General features: G+C 36.1%; 1 protein-coding gene across 3 annotated transcripts in view; it reads right to left on the bottom strand.

Annotated features, from left to right (window-relative positions):
- Positions 1 to 11,085: 11,085 nt before the first annotated feature.
- The window catches only part of LOC145690060 (folylpolyglutamate synthase, mitochondrial-like), a 74,113-nt gene continuing 60,975 nt past the window's right edge, over positions 11,086 to 24,223 (bottom strand). For 2 of the 3 annotated variants that reach the window (XM_081764574.1, XM_081764573.1), the window contains one exon: positions 11,086 to 20,030. In XM_081764574.1, coding sequence (XP_081620700.1) covers positions 19,642 to 20,030 — 389 coding nt within the window. In that variant the 3' untranslated portion in view covers positions 11,086 to 19,641. The remainder of the gene's footprint in view (positions 20,031 to 24,223) is intronic. The other variant, XM_081764575.1, reaches the window with a different exon arrangement.

Here is a 24,223-nt window from a genome sequence, read left to right as displayed (position 1 = left end):
TTCTAAACCCAGCATGAATAAATTATTTTGCGCAGGGGGGCTTTGGAATTTTAATTTTGGGTAGGCCCGCTCCCTTGTTTATGGATACATACATATACACATTTGATTGATTAATGACAGTAGAAAATTATTTTTACCGTAGTAGTAGACAGGGGCGGATCCAGGACCGACTTCTGGGGGGCGATGGGTTGTCATACTGCTACTTTTAAGGGCTCCAAACTTTGGGATGGATTTTACTTATATATATATATATATATATATATATATATATATATATATATATATATATATATATATATATATATATATAAAATCAGAAAGTTTTCTCTTCTGGGGGGGGCGATCGCCCCGATCGCGCCCCCCTGGATCTGCCCCTGGTAGTAGATGTTATTTGTAAAATAATTATCTACAATTAATAAAAATAATGGAAAAACTTACTTATTCTTTATTGTATCTTTTAGCGTTTATATATTTTTCAAAATTTTGGGGTAGACCCGTGCCTACCTAGCCTACCCGCTAAAACCACCACTGATTTTTTGGTCATATTAACTTCTTTTATATCAATGATATCCTACTAGGAGTATACTTAGTCACATTCATAGTACACACTCGTAAAAAGGTTCGACAAAATGATGGTTTACCATCTCTAAACAGTGGGTTATTTGGGGCTCCATCCAGGTATGGTGGAGATTTGGGTTTGAGATTTGAATATATCTTATTCAGTGGGATAACTTATCAATGAAAAACGTGAAATTTTTCATTCTTGATTTAAACCCCAAGAATGAATGTGAACTTATTACTTTTACTGAACGACAAAATCTATCCTCTTCCTGCGTGGAATCTAGGGCAACTGCTCCACATACGGAATGTCTCTCACGGTATCAATAACCTATGTTTGAGCATGATTGGAGAGGTGACTTCCGCGAGGTGACTTTCGTAGCTCTGAGGGAGGGAATAGTAGCAAATATTCAAGCTCCTATTAGTAAAGCGAAGAGCACTCCTGGATTTCAAAACGCCACTTACTTTGATTTTCAAATGTGTTTTGATAAAATTTCAAATTAAACTAATTTTTTTCTCATTTTCTTAGTGAATTAAATTAATATTTGAGTATTTCCCGGTATTTACAATCAATGCAGATTAACAATAGCTTACATCAAGTTACAGTAGAGCAACGATTATCTAAGCTAATGAGTGTCTAACCAACCTTGGATAATCGGGATAACTCCATGGATAATAATACAGACTTTCTGCAAAATGAAGGGCAATACTGTACGTACAGTAGTAAAAGCGTGAGGCAGGGGCGGATCCAGGACCGACTTCTGGGGGGGGGGCGGTGGGTTGTCATACTGGTACTTTTAAGGGCTCCAAACTTTGGGGTGGGTTTTATTTATATATAAAAAATAAAAAAGTTCCCTCTTCTGGGGGGGGCGATCGCCCGATCGCCCCCCCCCTGGATCCGCCCCTGGCGTGAGGTACAGTATAATAATTAAATAGGTTTGTATTAATTGTTCTGCAGCATCTTCAATAATTCTAGTGTAAGTTAAAAGTATCAAATAAATAAAACATAAAATTGAACATGTGAAAAACTCATAGCACATTTTCTTCTACAAAATTACATCCGAAAGCAGTCCTAAAGTACAGAAGATGATTGTTGACAGCAGTATACACATAATTGCGTTGCTGTTCCAATATACGTGCATGAGCGTAAAGGTTTATAAGGGACAAAAAAAATAGTGAAAAAAGTACTCGATTTTTCAAATACAACAGTGAGAGTAGTTCGATAGTAGTGCGTGTTAGACTTTTATGCGAAGTGATCCCGAATCCAGATTGTCGAACCTTCTCGATTTCCTTTGGAGTTTTTTCTTATCGTTCTCGCCTTCGGTGCGAGCGATTCCGAGTTCGATTCCCGGTGTGGGCACTCGGTCGAAAAAGTATAAAGCATTTTCAGGCCAGCAATCCTGAATGAGGTTTTTCTCATTCACACCAGGCAAATGCCGGGATGGTACCTAAAATATAGATCCCAGGCCGCTACATTTCTTCTCTAATTCTTTCTTGCCTTTCCCGGATAGCGTGCTCGCCCAGGAATGTCATCCCTAAAATATGAGAGACTAACATGTCCATAGATGCAGAAAGCCCAGAAATCTTAATCCTAAATCCCCCCCTTTTTTTCTTATTTTTAATATATACCAATTACCTCGTCGCCTCGACCTCTGCTTGCACTTTACAAGAAAAGTCATTTAAAATATGAATCGTTCGCTCCAGCATTTCTTTTAATTCTTTTTCCTATGTTTCATTTGCGACCACGTCGGTTAATCCGTGCTCTACTGTATGCACAAACTAACCCTCCTAGGGAGCTTTAACCCTCTATATTTAGTTTAGTGCCATCCCTATTCTCAAAGGAAACCCCGTTTGTTCTTTACTTTTGCAACACGAAGGGCAGGCATAATAATAGGCAAAGGCGCTCTCAGCCATTAAAAAAAAAAAAAAAAAAAAAAAAAAAAAGTGTGTTTGGCTTGGTTTTTCCGATTGAGAAAAACTATCTAATTTTTTTTGATTCAAAGCCTAAGTCACTACTATGTGCACAAAACTTATAAGTTTATCCATTGCACACCATCAGGCCCGTATCCACGGGGGGCTAGGGGGCCTGCCCCCCCTAAACTTTGGCTGGCCTCCAAGAAAGTTTCACGTTAGGCTTGCAAATGAACTATAATATGGTGATGAAGTATAATATGGTTGGGTCGGGCCCCCCCTAAATTTTGGGGCTGGCTACGGGCCTGCACACCATTAACAAGCTTCTTGTTTTCCTTTTAAATTTAATTGTACTCCAACGTTGCTAGGCGGAAAGAAAAAAAAATATCTGTAGATCTACCTAAAATACTTGCAAAAATTCATATTTTTCTTAAAATATGTGAACAAATATACAGATATACTATATAGTATTATATGTATATATATAAAATATATGAATGTGATTATATTTTGTGACTTCATACATTTTGAACTACCCGACCGATCTCTATCAAATTTTCAACATATATGAGGTTTGGGCCTGTGATGGTTTTTTATCATTTTACTTTGTGACGATGCAACTTAGGGGAGGAGGAGTGAGGAGAGATTTTTTTAAATAATCGAAAATGATCGATATTAGTGTCGAATCCATAGTTTTCGAGGTCGTTGAGATGAACGGTGACACTTGCGATGCCGTTTAAAATTCAAATTCAGCCCACAATAGTAATATTTAATATTTAAGACAAAAGTCATCGTCTATCAAAGATCTATCAGAGAGTTTCAGTAATAGTAAAAAGTGACTGACTAACGGAACTTATTATTAATTTTTCCTATTTTAACTTTTGCGAAGCGAGTAATTGACACTGTTTGCTAACACAAAGACTTATTTAACCCTTTAAAGCGCCATTTTTCCAATCAAACTGATTTTTTTCAATTTTGGAGTGGTTTTTGTTAGGGATGGGCAAAACCGGTTTTATAAAAACCGGATCCTAGAAAAACCGAAACCCGAAAAACCGACAATTCGGTTTTCTCCAAACACCGGTTCGGTTTTTCGCCGAAACCGGTTTCGGTTTTCTCCAAAACCGGTTCGTTTTTTCACCGAAACTGGTGTCGGTTTTCTTCCAAACTGGTTCGGTTTTCACTGAAACTGGTTTCGGTGAACTTTTGGAAAACACATAGAACTATTTCTGTGGAAACGGTCAGAAACACTATTCTGGTCAGAAATAGAACAAATTTAAAAAAAAAACGGAACCGGTTTTGGAGAAAACAGATAACCGATTTTGAAGAAAACCGAAACCAGTTTCGGTGAAAAACCGAACCGGTTTTTGAAAAAACGAAAAACCTGTTTTTGTGCCAACCACTAGTTTTTGTGTAGGAAACAAGGGAATTATTTAAAAACAATTAATGCAAATAATATGTGGTCTATGAAATATTTAATGGTGTTTGCATATAGGGTCTATGCAAAGTTGCGCGTTGACATCTGCAAAGTCCACTAAAACAAGATAGAAACGCGACGAGTGTCAGCGTACTTGCACTTTTGCACTCATTATACTTCTGTCTAACATAGAAAAAAATCAACAGTTCAAAACGTGTCCACCTAAACGTGCAAAGAAAGTTCAAAGATGACAAGATGACAACTCCGAATGCAGCAAGTAATACAAAGGAGAGAGAGATAGTAGCGAAACATCTGAGGTGTTCTTTGGTCCATCCTTGACTTGACCAATAATAATGATAATAAATCCGGCTTAATATGTATTCTTAACAAACAGAACATTATGTAATAGGAGATGATATTAAGAAATCCGTAAAAAGAGAAAATGCAATTATAGGGCTATCAATTTTCTAAGCTGTTGTGATATTAATGATGTTTTGTGTTCATTTGATTGGAGCTTAATGTTCTCTTTCAGCAGCGCGAGTCTAATGAGATCTCTCTCGTTCCATAGGCGAGAACACTTACCACTTGTCCCAGGGAATCAAAAACAAAAGTGCCTGGCAACCCTTCCTTTCATTCCAAGTGTGTGTGTATCTCCACGATAATCAGATTTGATAAGATCGGAATGCAAAGACTATGGCAAAGTCGAGGTAAACAACACAAAAATCGAGTCGTGGGAAACAATACCGTGGCAAACAACACGCTACCATACAAAGAGACCAACACTGGCTTACTATGACATCTAGCGGGAAATTCAGAACCTCATTAGCAAAAGGGCGTCTTAGCTGAGACACAAAGCTGCTTTTCTATGTCCGAACTAAAAATGAAATCTTTGAGTTTTACGTCCCACGGTTATGCCGGTTAGGCTAAAGGAGACAGTTATTATGAGAAATGAATGAAATGAAGAAAGTGGGAGGAAACGGGAGAACCCGAGAAAACCCACGCACATGGTTGTCCACCGTAAAGTTCACTTGGCGGGGACTGGGATCGAACCCGGGACCCCAAGCACTAGAGGTGAACACTCTACCACTGAGCCACCGCGGCCCCTATATCCGAACTAGAAACTACATGGTGCAATACAATTTCAAAGTAAACTTAGCATATATACAAAGCTGCCCGCTAAAGGGTTAATAGATAATGCTGGAACAAAGCAAATAATTTATTTTTGCATTATTAAGTGACATCACAAATCTTAATAACATACGCAGTAATTGGTGTCTTTACCATTCGGCAAATGTAGCCATTTCCGGTCCTTTGTCAGGTGGAATTCGACGTTTGATCTTGTTCATTCCAGTCCAATAAGCAATTGATTTAGTCCTCCAAAAAATTCCTTATTGTAATAAATGGCATTAATGTTACAATAACACACACACACAAAATATGTAAACACACTAGAAATTTTGTTCTCCGTATTGCTTTGAAAAATCTATCGACCTAGCAATGCTGTCGTACTCTTAAAAATTTTTACTTATTATACTTACTTACGCTACACAAATAAGAAAGCAAGGTTGCGAATATCCACTTCTTGAGTAAATATTCACTCTCGCTTCTCCAAAAAAATATTAATAAAACTTGTAAAACTATTACACAATTAGCAGAAAATTGAATGCTATTTGCAATTCTCCTTTGTATTAGGAATGGATATTCTAAATATATCAGTTATTGTATAGTGACATTGTAAATAAATACTATTGTAAGCAAGATTTTTAATTCTAAAATAATCATTTTTACTGTAATTGCTCTTTGTATCTCAGTCCTTGCCAATAAATGTTAGCCCTAATGTGCTGCCATCTATTGACGATTTACTTTAATATAAAGTGAATATAACAAATAAATATAACTGTATTCGTGATTATTTGTTTATTATTTAGCTTTACTTTCCATTATTTATCTTTTAGGGATTAAGAGTATACAGATTGACAACAGTCTAATAAGGATATAATTACAGCAGGCCCGTGGCCAGATAGGACATGACCCCCTGAATTATTTTTGCTCCCGTTAGAATGAAATGAAATCTTTACATCCCACGGTTATGCCGGTTAGGCTAAAGGAGACTGCGAAGATGAGAAATGAATGAAATGGTGGAATGAAAAAACTGGGAGGAAACAGGAGAACCCCGAGAAAACCCACGAGCGCGGTGTTTGTCCACCACAAAGGCCACGCGGTGCAAGCTGGAATCGAACCAGGGACCCCAAGCACCGGAGGTGAATGCTCTACCACTGAGCCACCGCTCCCCCTTGCTCCCGTTAGAATCGAACGTTGGAGAGAATTTTAAAATCGACTCAAAACCACATACGAAATTCTTGGAACTTTTGTTAAAGGAATGTATTCTAAGTATGTGTAATTATTGCTGTCAGTAGTTGGCATTTAAAACATACATGAGTCTACATACGTAATTCTTTGCTTTATACTGACTTAAAAAAAATCCAAAACTACGAATTTAAATTTTATATAGGCCTATAGAGTACCTACTGTATGCACAAAACCACAGCTAAATATAAAATATACATATTTTTCCAAATGTAGAAGGCTTCATTTCGTTTTATACAATATAAAAATTGCTTTCCAGATTTTGCGTTTCGCTCAAAACAACTCGGAGAAAATGCATATTCATATCTGGTCTTTACTGCTCATTTTTGAATATATACAGTAAACTAAGAATAAAAGACGACTACTACTATATTATAAATAATAATAATAATAATAATAGTTTTTTTAGAATGAGTAAGGTGTAGGGGAAAGTCGGACAAAACCGGACCGCAAAATGTTTTTGCTTGTTCCTCAGCATCTATATGGATAGTATAGCTTGAATTAGTTTTCAAGTGTTAAATAGATTTGTTATTGACACAAAAATTTTTATTTCAGTGGAAAAGCTGGCAAATTTCGAAAGCAGAAACATTTTTAAAGCGTATGCATCAGGGGCGGCTTGCCTATAAGTGCTGCAGAGCTGCAGAACTACCAGCTATTTTAGTGGCATAAATGTATTTTCAATTGAGTTGAATTGTGTTTAATTTATTCAAGGTAATAACATGTAATGATGATATTTGGTCTAACGGTGTCCTGAAATTGTACTGCTGGATATGCTACATATCGTAGTATTACTGGAAACACTTTCTGAAGCTTAATAATATTGCAAGAGCTGTGCACAGATTGCCCTATGCTTTAGCATTGAAACCAAAATCTTCACCAGCCGCACTGTATTACGTTTTCCTTGTCTCTTAGATAGGATTTACTAGAGCTGCACTCCCAGCAGCTCAGAACTCACGAACCGCCCCATACAGTACAACACTCCACACGAAGCATTTTATGAGTCTTTTTCTCAACTCTTTGTTCAAGGTCCCACAAAACAGACTTTTCTTTCTTTTAAAGGCTTCTTTCACCATTCCTATCCTTGCTTTCATTTCACGTTCGCATTTCATGTCATTACTAAGACTACTACCCAGGTATCGAAAACTATTCACTTGTTCTATTTTCTCCCCTCCTACTTTTATATTTGACACAGACCCCTTCGCTCCAATCACCATGGCTTTTGTCTTTCTAACATTTATTTTCATCCCATATTCTTCAAAGCCCTTTCTCATTTTTCTAACATTTTATTGATTTTCTTTTCAGATTCTGCAACAAGCGCCATATCGTCTGCAAATCTTATGCATCTAATCATTCTACCTCCTACCGAAATGCCATCATCATGTAGACTCTTCTTCACTATCTCTTCTAGACAGACATTAAATAGTGTTGGCGAGAGGCAGCATCCTTGTCGAACTCCCCTTCCCGAACAGTCATTATTAAAAAAACAAACTGGGCTACTCTGAATTTCTTAGGAGGCAGAGAGGTGTTTTCATATTTTGCGCTCTGTGTCGGAGATGTAGAGAAACTCTTAGGACCCGACTCCAGCTACCTGAAAGTATGTCCTTGTGTGCTACCATACCATGTAGTCCAGAGTGACACATTATTTTCTGGCTCTTCTGTTTATCTGTCAGATTCTTGGGCACTAATTGTGCACTGAGTCTGCGAAAACCAAATTTGTCATGCATAATATTCTGTCGGTTACAAGTAGATCAGAACAATGTGAGTTGGTAAGACAAATACAAAAGATCTTATTCTGTTTCCGAAGAATTGACAATCTTTTTCAAATTGTTTCGATGTTCGCTGATATTTTTATCAATGACTTGGAAGACTATACACACGGTATCTATTTTTATCAATGGATTCCAATCTACTAAATTGGAGACATATGGGCAGATTCCTGCCTCCTTCTGGGTCTCTTCTGTGTATGTGAGAGGGGAAGAGAGAACGAAAATAATTACTTCTCAAACTATGTGGCATTTGGCTTCTTGAAACAATACGTTACAAAGTTGGTCAGCTTTTTTATTGATTGTTTAAAGCAGATATGGACTTGCCTTTTCCGGTTCAGCAATCCCCAGTTTTCAGATTAGCACCCAACAGAAATCATTGATGAAGATGTTAACGAACATCGAAAGCGTTCGAAAGATTTTTAATTGACGCAATACATGGTAAGATCTTCATATTTTAGTTAACACTATGTATCCTACAGAAACTATTAGCGGATCTCTTCAAAGAACTTGCACCATCCACCGATGCTGCTACAATCCACGTATTCAACACTACTCTAACATCATTTGTTTGGAAATTTGAATAAGTTTTCCACTTAGCGCACAGAAATCGGATTTTACCTCCTTGTTCTTGTTTTGCAAACGACACTAAATTCCGCAACATTTCTGTGACGTTTGTTTACTGAAGTTTAGCGCCAATTTTCAGCACAGACCTACAGTTGAAAGTAGAATTCAAACGATCGTAATGTATTCACGTTCTCTCACCAGGAATCGCACCTGGAACCACGTGCACAAAAGGCGCGCGCACTAACCACCAGACTAGTATGGAGTACTACATTTTTGTGATGCTGACCAAACTTCTACCATCTGGGGCACGAACAATGCAAGCACAAAATGTATTCAATAACTTTTGCACAAATGGTTATAATATCGTTATTAGTTGCAATATGATGAAATTTTAGGTGAACATATTTTAATCTTTTGGCTACAAGACCATGTCACTCTATCTGCTGTGACGTATCTTGTTTCACGTTCTTTCCATGGCTTGAATGCACTTCAGTAAAATTCAGGTAGCCAGGACTTTTACACCATTGTTTCATACAAGGAATGTGGCCTTGATATGACCGAACAGGAATAAATTAGGAGTCAAGTCCGAATTATAGGGAGGCTGAAGGACGACTTCTAATCCTATTTTGATGATTTTCTGCTGTGTCGTCATGGCTGTGTGAGATTTGGCATTGTCATAATGGAATTTAATCTTACCTTGCAGCTTCGGTCTCTTGGTCTCGAAAGCACGTTGTACCTTATCCAGTGACAAACAATAACGCTCCTTGTTAATTGTGGAGCCATGTACCAACAAATCTATGAAAATGATACCGCACTGATCCCAGAAAAAGGAGGCCATAATTTTCTGTCCTGATCTGGAAATATCTAGGTTTCTAAACCGCTGCAACCAACGTTGGATACTGGCGCGGTCCAATGTGTGATCCCCATAAACTGGAAGCAACTTACTCTGAATTAATATGGCTGATTCATCACAGGTTTGAACAGAAATTCCATTACGGACCATTGTCGGGTCCTCATATCTACTACAGTATGGTTTACCTGTGAACAATACCATTTTGTAGCCAAAGGATCAAATTATGTTCATCATATTGCAACTAATAAAAATATTATACTCATCTATGCAAAACTTATTGAACACTGTTTGTATAATTATCTTCAGCATATCAGGGGCGGATCCAGGGGGAAGCAATGGCCCCCCTTCCAGAAGAGGAGTCTTTCTTATTTTATATATATAAATAAAACGCATCCCAAAGTTTGGAGCCCTTAAAAGTAGCAGTATGACAACCCACCGTCCCCCCCCCCAGAAGTCGGTCCTAGATCCGCCCCTGCAGCATATGAACCTTAAATTAGCTGCCTCCCAACTTGAAGCTTACTACCTAGATCCTACAAAGTGAGAAAAATTAGTGTACATTACGTTTCGATCTCCTCTTGTACTGTCAAAAAAAGTGAACAATAAGAAATATAAGGTTATATATAGATTACAACAGTAAAATTACAAACAATAGGCGTAAAATAGATTTATTTTGATGTGTAAAAACTACCGTCAATACATACAGTCCGGCTGTATACAATTTTACGAAAGGGTACATTTAAAAAATATATATATATATTTCATGGAACATCAAAAATAGTTCATTTCTAAGGCCAATTTAAAGCTCTGATCAATAGTCTAAACAATAACATATGGAAATAATTATCAAAATAAGCGAAAGGACAAGATGTACAAAAATCTCTTAAAATTAAAACTACCATAAACCGGGAAAGGTGCCGAGAATTAGCTAAGTCCCATAATTTTCCCAGCTTTAAAATCATTCCTTGCACTTGTTTATGATTTGTTGCTTAATACATAGGTAAAAATGATAGGTAATAAAAATATAATAAACCAATCAACACTGTCACAAGCGACTTATCATACATTTACTATCACATCTTAGTAAATTTTGTCAATTTAAGTAAAGCAATTCATAAATATATCACACTGAAGTTACTAGTTGTAAAAACAAGTAGAAAATGTACAATATTATTACTACACCACATCACTTAATAGTGATATAGTCTTATTATAAAGTGTGCATATATGTTCAAATTACAGAAATAATTATAGTTGAGTACAATGTTATGACGAAAGAGTGCGAACACTTCCTTATAATGTACAAATATCTCACTTTACACTGGTGGAAATGCGTCTTACGACACCCAACACGAATTCACGAATCCGACCCGAAGTTGATGTGTAGATTTCCAGTACCCAACTAAAATTAACAACCCGACAAACCTAAATAATTCTTTTAAAGGCGATACTCACGAGGATGGTAGATAGTACAGCTCCGAAAATGTTGGACGTGACGCCGAACATGTTATACACACAGTGTTCTAAAATATACATGCTCATCCATCCTGAGTGGCCACATAAGCAGCCGTTCACGCGTACAGCCACTCGCTGTTAATCTTAATGTTAAGAGTAGCTGGGCAATGGTAACCTCACGAGCGAGGCTAGCGGTAACGTGCCGTCACCACATTCCACAAGTTTTCGATAAGGCTTAGTGTACCTGACAGGGCAAGGTAGAAGGCATATACTGGGTATAGCACGCTGTGTTACCCTTCAAGTATAAGGACGTGCATTATCTTGCTGGAAGATAGGGTCCGCCCACAATTTCTCGATAAGGCTTAGATCTATTAACCTAGCAGGCCAGCGTAGAAGACACAAAGTGTAAAGCACATTGTGTTACCCTGGAAGTATGAGGGCGTTTGTTATCCTATTGGAAGATAGGTCCACAAAGTGTTCAGATAAAGTAAGAGGGCATAATTGATATTACGAATGTACGAAGCAATAGTCATATTTTCCTGAATGCCAGATGTTGGGTCCTGTACTGTGAGTGCGAACACATTAGATTTCTCCATTCACCTGAACATCTACGAAACCATCACTGTGTCCAAGATAGAAAAGAAATTCACCGCTGAATGCCATTACCATCCAATGGCCCTATCATTACAATCTTTCATGTTCTCAGAGATGAGCAGGAATCAGAAAACATATGAGAGAAACCCGAAAACCCGTACTTCCTTCCAATATTATTTAGTATTCGTGCACTTACCTGAGGGATGCAAACCTGACAATTGGGGCTGTCCAAAGGGAAGAATAGAGAGTGCTCGGTGGACATATACTGTGGGAAGCCTCAGTTTTCCATCGTGTACATCACTAACACGTCAACTCCACGAGCGGCAACTCTGGAAAGACACTAGACTTCTCGCAGCTTTACTGTACGACCATGCTCTAGGTCACTTACGTGTACGAGGAGCGTTCATTATATTCTAAACCTAAAGATGATGCAACAATCATAGGATAATGACGAAACTCTGTAAAATTAATGCGTAATACTTCAACAAAAGAAGTAGAAGTTTATCGTTCTGCTTTAGTAAGGTTCGGAATCGGTTGACACCCGGTGATATCTATGAGTGAACCAGGATCTCTAAGTTAACCAACGAGTCGATTTCAACACTGTTATTCAACAGTGTGGATTCCATTCCCCCGTCCCTTCTATTCTCCAGTTCCTCCTACTTTTGTTTGTGTGTTCAAGGATACAATCGTTTTGCCTAGTTTCGTCACTCTACGATTGTTGCGCCACTTTTAGACTTAGAATATAATGAACGGCCCTCGTACGATTGCTGTTAGCTGGCGTGGTCCTGGGATTGCTATAGATTGACACCCCATACAACCACATTTGTTATGGTGTACTACGATATTCAAACTAAAGCCTGTGATAAACATTTTGGCATTTCAGCTAAACGAATAAAACGCAAGCTCTGACACGATGTTGCCGAGTGCTAAAGGGTGTGGCTATGGCTAAGCAGACGAACTACAGCGCGATCAGGTGACAGAGGATAGACGTGGATGTGTACAAAATAAATGTGGCAATACCGCTGGACTCTCATTTACTAGCAGCATTTAAAGGGAAATTGGAGCGCCGCCTTCAAATGCCACGATACAATTTACTAGCGTATGTTCTCTATAGATGCTATAGGTGTACTTTTAACCTAAGATCAATATTTCATATACAGATATACATTCCGTGGTGCGAATTTCGGTTGAATCTGGCGATGTATACAAGCTTTTTTAAATTAGTTTCCACCAGTGTAGTTGTGATACATACATATGACATACGAGATGCACCCATTAAAAAGCCCAACTTATAAAAAAAACAATCAACTACCTTAACAATGTTACTGTAGTATAACAACACTGGAAACATCTTTGTTTAAACTTCCTGTTAGTGCTTGTTTAAACTGGTTTGATGTAATTTGTATCTGGGTAACCATGCGACAAATGCATGTAATGTTAAATCGTCTTACGAAATTGTTGAACACCAGGTTTCATCACTCGCCACGAGGCACTTCAGGAAGTTATCCCGTACTGCAGAAGCCACCAAATCCTCACAGTACTCTCTATTATTGGCTTCTTACTGTCCTGCCAAGATTGCAATGCATTACAAAACAAGCAAACACTTTCCTCATTTCAGATCCTAGATTCAAATTAACCTAAACTAAGCAAAGCTGACAGTTGCTGCGTCGTTACATTCTATCAGCTCTCATCAAAGCACGAAACTTATGCATCCTCATTGCTTGAGGTTCAAGAGGGGTTCTGACCTTGGATTTTCGTCAACATTTTCCCGTCAATTTTGAAACTGTTGTACCACTGATACATCTGGGTTGTTCATAATGCTACATTACTATACAGAATTCTCACCACCCGCAATGTTTCGGTAAAAGATTCATCCAATTTGCAACAAAGCTTTATGTTAGAACGTTGTTCTATTTCGATGCGCGTGTTTCCTACTTCACACTATACGCTCTTGTTGTAGGCTTTCCCATACACAAACTACATCAAAACCAGTTTAAACAAGCACTTAAAGGAAGCTCAGACAAAATTTTTCTGTCGTACTACGGTAACATTTTTAAGGGAGTTAACTGTTTTTGTAAAAGTTCGGTTACTTTACGGGTGCATCTTGTATCTTATATTGTCTGTTTATATATCTGTTCAGCTACGGCGAAGTAAAAAGTATGATTCTGTCAGTATAAAGCAAAGTTTCTCTATTTCCACTCTCGGTTAACGTAAAGTTTAATAGTATGATTCTGGAAACTCGTTAAACTAATCTTTGATTGTTTGATTAACAATATGTCACACACTTTTAATAATTAAATAAAATGCTGTATACATTAAATACATCAATTTGATAATTCAAAGTTTGTTAAATTGAGCAATTATTTTTCAGGTCACCGAAGTATTTGTAAAATTATTTATTTATAAAGTTATTTTTTGAGAGAACGTTTCACATACAAATAATCGCTTGACTCAGTAGAATAGTTAATAATCAAAGCCTTCATGGAATGCGTTTTTTAAAAAAGTTATAATAGTAATAATAACTGGGTCAGTAATAACTGGAGAATAGTAGTACTGCAAAAAGCTATGAAATAAATGAATCGTGTAGCTTATTTTGAAGAAATAAAAATATAGCCTATCTATATATTTCGTATGTTACTCTTTGTTAAGACCAACATTGTTTATCACATCAACAGAACATAAATATGAAACCAAGCGCAACGATTAAATCACCAGTAAACAACATTACACAACGTTGGACAAAATAATCCAAGCAACATAGGTACTATCTTACATAACAGAAATACTCTCTCTCATATATTCGAAGGGCAAGACAAACCCGAATATTCAAAAGGTTGACAACTAAAAGCTATTCTTAGTCAGTGAATAAATTTCTAGGTATGTAAACTAGTATAATTTCTTATAGTATCGAAAATTAGTATTTTTATGTTTTACTTCTTATATAGTAGACTTCGCTTAGTATTCTAAAATACAACTATGTATGTGTGTGTTACAACTACACAGGGTATTAATGAATGCCGTGTCATACATTTGGAATGTAATTCTCCACACCAAAACACGAAAAAAAAAAAAAAAAAAAAAAAAAAAAAAAAATGCTCACATAAGGATATGTCCTAAGCAGCATACTTTCCTAGCGAGGGGTTGCTTAAAATAAGGGAAAAATCACTTTAGAACTTATTTTTAGAGATGTCTTACCTCCACCTTATGGCAGGCATACGCCACAAATCCCAAGCCACTTTTCCAGCTATACCGTGCCTTAAAAATTAACCTTACTGCGAGATTCGCTGCACGTCTACATAGTGAGCTATCCTCTATGGACATGTAATCATGCATAACATTTAAAACTTTTCTGCTATATTGAATCCGAATGCAATATCCACTTACCACCAACAAATTTCTGATTCCTAGTAATGTTCTCTTTCTTCCATACTAATTTCGACCCACACTTACTTCAGGGATTTGTGGGAATTCTTTCCACAATCATTAAGCATGTTTGGCTTTCTCTTGTTTTCGGCTGCCTCTCGCTCTGAAACTATGTGGTTTAATACGTATGTTTATGATTTTTTTTTTTTTTTTTCATATTTTGGTGTGCGGAATTACCTCCTAAATTTATGACGTGGCATTCATAACATTCTGTACATGTATCTATATCATTTGTCGGTCTTATTCATACGCACAAATTGGTGCAATGTGTGTGATTATAAAGGCAAAATAAAATTGAATTTAATGTCCCACAAAAACATGAGGAAAAAAAAAAGCAAATGAGGGAGAGCAAATTACTGTGATGTTTTCCTGAGTCAAGACGAATCCAATGGGTTATTTATATGTTTAATTCTAAACCTCAGATTTAATATTAAAAAGCCTTGTTTATGAACATTGAAGAGAAAATGAAACCTAATCTGAAATTCAGTTACCTGAAGAAGAGAGGAAAGAGGCATCAAGATCTGTTTCTATTAGATTTCCCTTTCATCATGACAGTAACAAACCAAATATATAATACTCTATACTTTCTTTGGAAAAACTAACCCATAAACATAACGTCATTAATATATTCCATAGTTCCATTTAATACTCTTTTTCTACTATAGCAAATATTTCTACAAAAATATGTTTCCCATTTAATATAAAGAACTCTTTTATTCACGATTTATTTGTAACAACTTTTATCTATATGTACACTTAAAAGTTCATTTACTCTACAATAAAGATTTCGGCTCAGCATTCCCTTTATGCACGTGGGAAATTAAACATATCTAAATAAACTTCTACTTGAAGTATACTTGTTAAAATTAACAACGAATCACGTACCAATTACCCTCGAAAATTACATGGTACAACGTACCCCAGAACTGACAAAAGTTTCTCTCAGTGTGGAGAAATCAAAGTAAACTGAATTGGGTAATGACTGGAAACAGAGTTTTTGGGAGGTCCTAAGTCTAATGAGCAACGTGTGAGTACTTTGAAAATTTCAAGAGGTTAACCTTTTAATTACGGAGCCTTTTTAAAAAATAAAGCCTGGGATACGGCGCCAATTTCTGCAGTTGCCTAGTATGTCTCCTGAATAAAACTCATTCAAGTGCATATATGTGATACCCAGAAAGTTAAAAAACAATTAGGTTTAGTGGGCAAACTGCAAGGTATCAATAAGTAGTTACTTCGTGTCCTAAAGGTTAAACCGGCAACTTCAACTGCGTAAGTACTTAGTACATTTTTGTATCTAGATTCATATGAAAGACATCCATATTAACAGGGACCTTGAAAACCAAGTGTTTCAGAACACTAACTCAATCAAGGAATCAACGTACACAATATGTGCAGTTAAGTAATCCTACATTACTAGCCGATAATGCAATCATAGATATGACACGATCAAGAAATATGACACAAAAATCAACAATAAACGTAAGGAATTGGCGTAATTTTATATATATATAACGAGTACTTCCGGTTGACGTAGAAAGTTGAAATTTGGCATGATCGTAGCTTTCCAGAACTAACCGACAGGAAAATTGCCAAAAGTGAATATTTTTAATTTGGGGGGGGGTCTAAAAGTGGGATGAAATTCCTCGTTTAATTTAAATAGGTCTTTTTTGGACCTATAATTTTATGTTTTAGGTACTTAGAATTGGAATAAAAACTTGAAATTCGGTATGATTGTACGTCTTCGTCAGCGTTACCTACGTAAATCACTAAAAATAATTTTCAACTTTAGAGTGGTTTTATGGGGAACTGAAAATTCTTCCGCATGTTATTTATATAGGACACCTTTTACACCGCAAAATTATTGGGAACTTCCTGTAGGGCTACAATGATTAATTTTGACATGATTGTAGCTTTTCGGGACTAACCCACAGGAAAATGGCCAAAAGTGAATATTTTTAATTTTCAGGGAGTCCAAAGAGGCGATAAAGAAATACCCCATGTTATTTAAATGGGCCTTCTTCTGGACCTATAATCCCATATTTTAGGTACTTGGAATAAACATTTGAAATTCAGTTTGCTTGTACGGTTTCGTTAGCTTTACCTATGCAAATCATCAAAAATAAAAATTTCGATAAACACTACAGTGTTCATTATTTATGAAATACGTATAATCAAAAACTTAACCAACAATATACACTGGAACAAGAAGTAGAGGTGGAAACCTACCTTTCAGATAGTTAATTACCAACTCTCTTTCAAATGAAACCGGCAGGCAACACATTAACACGACACTTGCTGTTGAAACACTATATCACGTACTGAATGTAGTTCTTAAGGATCTTTGAAATAGCAATAAGCATACGTGTATTCGCCCGCGAAACTACATACTGCCTCATAATGTTCTTTTAACATCGGATTGACTGAATGAATTTTTTAGATTGCTACGATTTGTTTCCGTTACCAAATTCATAATTATGTTCTCTCTCTACGCCACGGGGAAATATGTACTCAAACTAAATTTATGAACCATGTTTCTTCGAGTCAGTTCCAGTAGCTTTACACACATTTTTAGCTGCCTGTAACATCTTGTGGAATAAAGTACATTTTCTTTTTCTTTTTAATTTATTTCTTTATAAGAGAAAAGTTTGATGCTCACACACTCATGAATCTCAAGACAATGGAAGTAATTTAAATAGTGTTCCTTATGTTCGTTAAGTAATTATAAAAACTTACTCTTTTAACTGGTTCTTTCTGTTCCCAAGTTATCGATAAATGAGTATGTATAAAGGGATGTAAACTTTTTTTTTTTTTTTTTTTTTTAACAAGAGATTTTGTTTACAGCTATTATGAACGAATAAAACACGTTTGAATTTGATGCGAAGCTATTATATACAAATCTATTATAAACCAAGAATGATCCAAAAAATGAATCAAATGGTTGCGATCTTGGCCAATAGATTTTAAGTCAGGGGCCACAAAATTTTGGAACGGCTCCTAATCGAGTTTTCGTATTTTTATTACGGAATAAGAACATCATACTGAATTCAGTGATGGTTTAGGCTTAGCTACACTATATGTTGTTTTCGAGACATGAGGCGTACAAGAAAATGTTTGTTTGATTGAATGAATTAATATATATCGATATATCTATATCTATCTATCTATCTATCTATATATATATATATTGATCAGGGACCACAACATTTTTGAACGGCCAAAAATTCAAGTTTTCTTATTTTTTGTGGAATAAGCACATCATCCTGAGTTAAGTGGTAGTTTTGGTTTGGCTACACTATATGTAGTTCTCCAGATATAAGGTCTACAAGAACATTTTTGCCTGAAATATATTGGATCTTTTGATCCAATGATAGCAGACTATGCAGAGACTGCAGAAAATCTCGAGGTGATCTCATGTTTCTAAAAGATTGCTTATGTAAAAGCCAAATAAGTTTAAAGAAGAGATATTTTACCTGCATGTTCATCATTGACTTGCTATTTTGCTTTCTTGTTCCTTAATACGTCAGATCCCCGTTTAAATCAAATCAGAGAGAAGTTTACAAACCATGCCAAATACAGGAGCTCCCGTATAGTATTTGAGTTGGCAACCCAATGTATAAAGTATTGGTATGTACTTTTACTGGCGATTACACACATACACAATAATCATTCTCTGTTCCGTCTTACGTTTAAATGGCAACATAAAACAAAGATATTTGAATTCTTCCTTCATTTAATAAGCTATATGGAGTGATGAATCGCTCCCAACCTTACAACGGAAGAACGAAGAAGCAAATTATACAGTGCTTTTTGACAAGTTACGGTCAAATACAGAAGATGCAGAAAAAAAAAAAAAAAAACACTTTTTCTTTCTTTGATCGCAATCAATGATTCCAGTAACCAACACACTTTGTACAAGTTACTTTTCACCATTCCGTAAACATTTATCAATTGCTTTGTTACAGCACTCGTGAAACGAGGATCAGTCCGCATTTTTACCGATTTGAAAGCAGATAATCAAAACTTGACATCATAAAAGAATCTGCTTCGCAATTATCTCAAAGCATGTTTACATACAATACTTGTATTATTTTACAAATCATACTTGATTGCAGTACTATTAGATGGTTCTATACAGTAATTTTACAGCGTGTACGCAAAAACGCTCCTTAACTGATTGAAGTAAAATCAAAACTTACTAGAATATGTTGAAATATAATTTATCAGTGAATACACCGACTGAAAATACTTGTTTCTTGTTTATTTGCAGCATCCCCGTACCACTACAGGGAAGGGAAATTAACTTCAAGATGGCGCTTATTAGACAGCAACGCAGATGAATTTTAAAATTTCATTCAAGCGCAAATTTAATGTGAATTCACTTATAAAATTGTTGATCACTTCAAAATTGACTTGTTCGTAGACACGTTGTATATTACGAATTCTATAATGATCAACCAATATTTTGCGGTGGAGTACATTAGTCAGTAGATTAGCAATCAATCCGAGTGTATCCGCTCCAAGTGGATTTGTTGTTTACGGCTTTTTATAGGCAAAGACCACGCAAAGAATTGCATTAGTTTTAAAAACTGCTGATAAAAAATTATACTGTGTATATATACGAATTACAAGGATAGAAGAGAAACAAACATGGTAATCCATTAAAGTTTCTGGCAAGTAGCGGGAAAAGTAAAATCAATAATTACTTTTGTTTAACATAGCTAAACCAAACAAATACACTATCAAGTATACAACACTTGCTGTTCACCATTTCGTAGCTCAGACATATCACAGACACCGTTCTCAAGCGCAGTTGGATTTGATATTGACAAATCAGGGTCTATTAAACTTAAGACATTACCCACGAGATGGAGAGAACCAGTAACTAAAATATGGATATTTTGTGCACGACAGAGAGCTTCAGGAGCTGACAATGATCGCGTACGATCAAGAGGAATTCTGTGATCTCGTCCCTGGGTCACAAATGCCAGTGCGTCTAGAATGCATGGGAATTCCATTATAGTTGTTGGAGCTTCACTTTTCGAAGTGGTTAATATTTTCATCAGCGTTTCCTTGTGTCTTGCTATTCTGCACAGTTGATCGTCGGTAGTTTCCGTGAAATTAGCACGATCTGCAAAATATAATGCTCGATATTAATTCTCCTCACAATTTATTACAAATACAATATTTTATATATTTGACAGCATCTCTCAATCTTCAATAAGAAATATACCACTAATCACCATCATAATTACAAGGGTTATCCACAAAGGAACCGGTGTGTCATTCCAGCAAGGCAGATTACACACCCGCTACATTCAACAGGTTTCTCCAACGTTTTTGGTCAGTGTTCTGAGTGTTGTGATTAAGGCGGCAGACAACTAAATATTTTTTGAAAAACTAATATTTTTTACTTTTGCCCGTTTTTTGTAAGTGGAAAGAGGTAATAAAATGTAACTTACCACAATAATAGATAATGTTATTCTACACCCAAAAATACGAATCAAAAGAATTTTCAGTGTTGCCATCCATAGAAATTACAGTGTGATCAGAATTTGAATTACTCAAAAATCTAGGTTAAGGGAGCGACTAGAAAAATGAACTCACCGGTAATTGATGACTTATCATGCTGTCTATGTTTCTTGTTTACTAATGTTTCTATTTATTTTATAAAACTTACATAAATTATTACAAAATAAATAGAAAAATCATTTAAAAAGTAGTAAACAAGAAACATAGACAGCATGATAAGTCATCAATTACCGTTGAGTTCATTTTTCTAGTCGCTGCCTTTACCTAGATTTTTGAGTAATTCAAATTCTGGTCACACTGTAATTTCTATGGATGGCAAACTGAAAATTCTTCCAATTCGTATTTTCGGGTGTAGAACAACATTATCTATTATTGTGGTAAGTTATATTTTATTGCCTCTTTCCACTTACGAAAAACGGGCAAAAGAAAAATTATTAGTTTTCAAAAATATTTAGTAGTCTGTCCCCTTAATATTTTCATCCTGTGGTATATTCTGTATCACTTGCTATTATACTTTGCTGTACGTTACAAAAAAAAAAAAGAAAAAGTTTTCATAGAAAATCCTACCGAGTGTGGTATACAGTATGTACCACGTGTGTAGAACGTGTATGTTAATACACTAATGAACGAAAGAAATGTGCATGATAACAGAATTCAGAGGCCCATCACTCATCACTGGACTTCGGATTGATATGCAATAAAAAAAATTTAAAAAGCGTCGCAATATGAATGCAACTATGCATTAAAAACTGAAAATATGGACTCAAATATTCAGCACAGTGGTAAATATTCAATAATCCTATTCTATTTTCTATTGAGCTAATTATTTATTACATCTAATATAAATAAGCATGTTCAACTTACAGTACAAGAAACTGGTGTGTATGTAGAAGAAATAGGAAGGGCTTTGCCTTAGTTTATGCTAAAATAAGGATTGGATTTCAATATTTACTTGACTTGAGTTGCAAAAAAACGAATATGTTTATAATATTTCCTGTCGCTTAACACATTTTTATACGCAGAAAATGTTTGTCTGACAAGCTCTTAGGAGGCAATGTTTTAATGACGAAATGTCACTTGCTGAGAAATCAGAATATTTATTTTTCCTTGAAGCGTTTGATTTACACCTTATACATATTTTACACCCTTATGGTTTTGCACAAATTGTCTACCTTTTGAATAAAAGCTTTCCAACTGCACCTGGAGGGATTCGTTTTTAACTAGTCGAAACAGTTCTAATGCAATGAAGTTCGTATTTTTTCAATTGTGTTATTCGCTAGTAGTAGTAGTTCCATAGGCAAATGCACCCCTCCCGAAATGTACGGGTTACAAGTGGTCTTAAAATGGACTCCCCTTGGAATTTAATAGGTGGTACATTAACATATGGGTATATATATATGCATGATTTTAGGTAATGACTTTTTACATTCCAAAAATTTGAAGGGAAAATTAGGTTAGGAATTAGATTTCTGGGCTTTCGGCATATATGACCATGTTGGCTCGTCACGTATGAAGGATGACGTTCCTTGGCGATCACACTATACGAGGAAAGGGAAGGAAAAATGGCCTGGTATCTATATGTCAGGAACCATCCCGGCACTTGCCTGGTGTGAATGAGAAAACCCAGGAAAACCTCTCAGGATGGCTGGCCTGCAAAAGCTTTTACACTTTTTCGACCAAGAGTCCTCCGAGAATCGAACCCGGGACCGCTCGCACTAAAGGCGAGAGGTTAACGACCACTCTACGCGGGGCCACATTTGAGGGGAACGATACATTATGGCCAAAACTATTGACCCTTGACCCTCAAGAAATTTTTAACCTCTGAGATGCGCATATATTTTGGATCCGAAGTGTCCTACACCCTGCCTCAACAATGGTTGGATTACCCGAACCTCCTTTAGGGAGAGGTATTTACTTTATCTGTCAGTGTACCCGTCAGAAAAGAGAAAATCTAAGAATTACTTGATGGATCGATCACCAGCAATTTTGGTCAGGATGTGGAGGGTGGGATTTAGGATTTAGACTGCTGGGCTTTCGGCATCTAAGGCCATTTCAGGGCTCATAGTGGTCTGGTCTCTTGTAAATAGTTGAAAAGTGACCAAAAGAACACGAAAAAGTGACCAGTCTCATCATGCTCCTTTTTTCCTTTGTCAATTTCTCCATCACCTCTATCTCTGTTGTTTTGTTTCATCTTTTCTTCTTTACTACTTCTTTTTGAGCTTCCTCTTTTCTTAGGTTTTCTAAGTATGCTTTGTAGTTACGATAAGCAAATTTAGCAGATATACCGGTAAGAAGCTTATGAGTAAGTGGAACCAGTTCTGGCCTATTTCTGAATTTCTTCATCCCAGACGTTATATTTAACTTAGCATTGAGAGTTCTCAACGCCGTGAAATATTCAAATTCATCACCTACTCTTAAGAAGAACATACAAGAAGTATAACACAAGACGAACATGATGAACCACACAAACACACACACAACGTTGCGCGGAGCGTTAACTATTATGAGAGAAATAATCCAGGTTTTGTCCATAAGAGCTGTAGAAAAATCAAGGATGACAGCAGATCTCTTCAGAACCTGTTAGATGGTGATTAAACAATAAAAAAAAAAATCGAAGGTAACACTTCCGCAACCGGGGCCTTCATTGCGAAATTCGATATTCAAGATGGCGCCCGCGCGCCAAGTACCAAATTATATTTAAACTGGGATATCTTCTCACAGAAACAAGCTAGAAACTTTGTTCTTGTATCACATTAAAGAAAATGAATAGAAGTAAGAAACCTGGGTATATTGTTTACATGTTGCCGCAATATTTAAAAATAGCGGTCATTTGGGCCAAAAATCAGTTTTTCCCGCTTCTTTCTCTTCATTTCATTACAAATAGCTATGAAGCTATTACAAACATGAAAACGCAAACCAAAATAATTAAAGGAGCATAATCTTAGCTTTCTATCGTTACTAATATCTTTAGTACATCTTAAAAAATGACTCAGCTAATTAAGTTGAAGTGGCGCAGGGTGTAGCGTTTTTGGACTGCTTAACAAATTACGGGAAAAACACTCACTCCGCGCAAAACTTTCGAAGCTATTACTTTTCAACAAATTAAAATAGTCCATTCATTTTATCGGTAAATTAAAGGTAATAGGTTACTGTGTTGGGGGAAATGAAATAATAAATGTTATTGCATTTATCAAGTATTATTATTTACATGTTTGTTCATATAGTATGTAGCTCACGTAATTATTATTCTGTTTTATTTTACAGACTCTGATGTGGCCAGTGGAATAATAAAAATTCATAGTTGCCACTAATCTCCTAAAAAATGACTACAGAAAACCTGTTTGGCATCTCCCTATCCCGGGAGTTCCCTTCCTCTGTATCCATGTTAGACGTAAATGCCTGCATCATTTGCCAGAATTGTGACAAATCTTCCGATAAGACATCGTCTTTCTGAGGGAGAGAAGCTATTATAGCTGCGGCTCAAATTCGCAAGGATGATGTTCTGAAAAGACTTAAGGATCTTCAGCGATATGCAGAATTTGTGTATCATTGTAATAACGCATGTTACAAGTTATATACAAACAAGAATGTGTTGTTACGAAAGAAAAGGAAAAGAGAAAGTAGTGAAACTGCAGAACTGGATCAAAGTTCAATAAAATCTCAATCTGAGCCAATAGATATTCCAGAATAGATATACCAATAGATATTCCAATGAGAATAGATATTCCAGCCCGACAATCACCATCTTCAAACAAGAAAGCAAGAAATATTTTATGTGTAGTATGTGGGAAA

Source organism: Thermobia domestica, chromosome 7 (genome assembly GCF_964235325.1).
Source record: "Thermobia domestica chromosome 7, izTheDome1.hap1.1, whole genome shotgun sequence".
NCBI classification, from domain to species: Eukaryota; Metazoa; Arthropoda; class Insecta; order Zygentoma; family Lepismatidae; genus Thermobia; species Thermobia domestica.
This window is presented reverse-complemented; position numbering and strand designations above follow the sequence as displayed.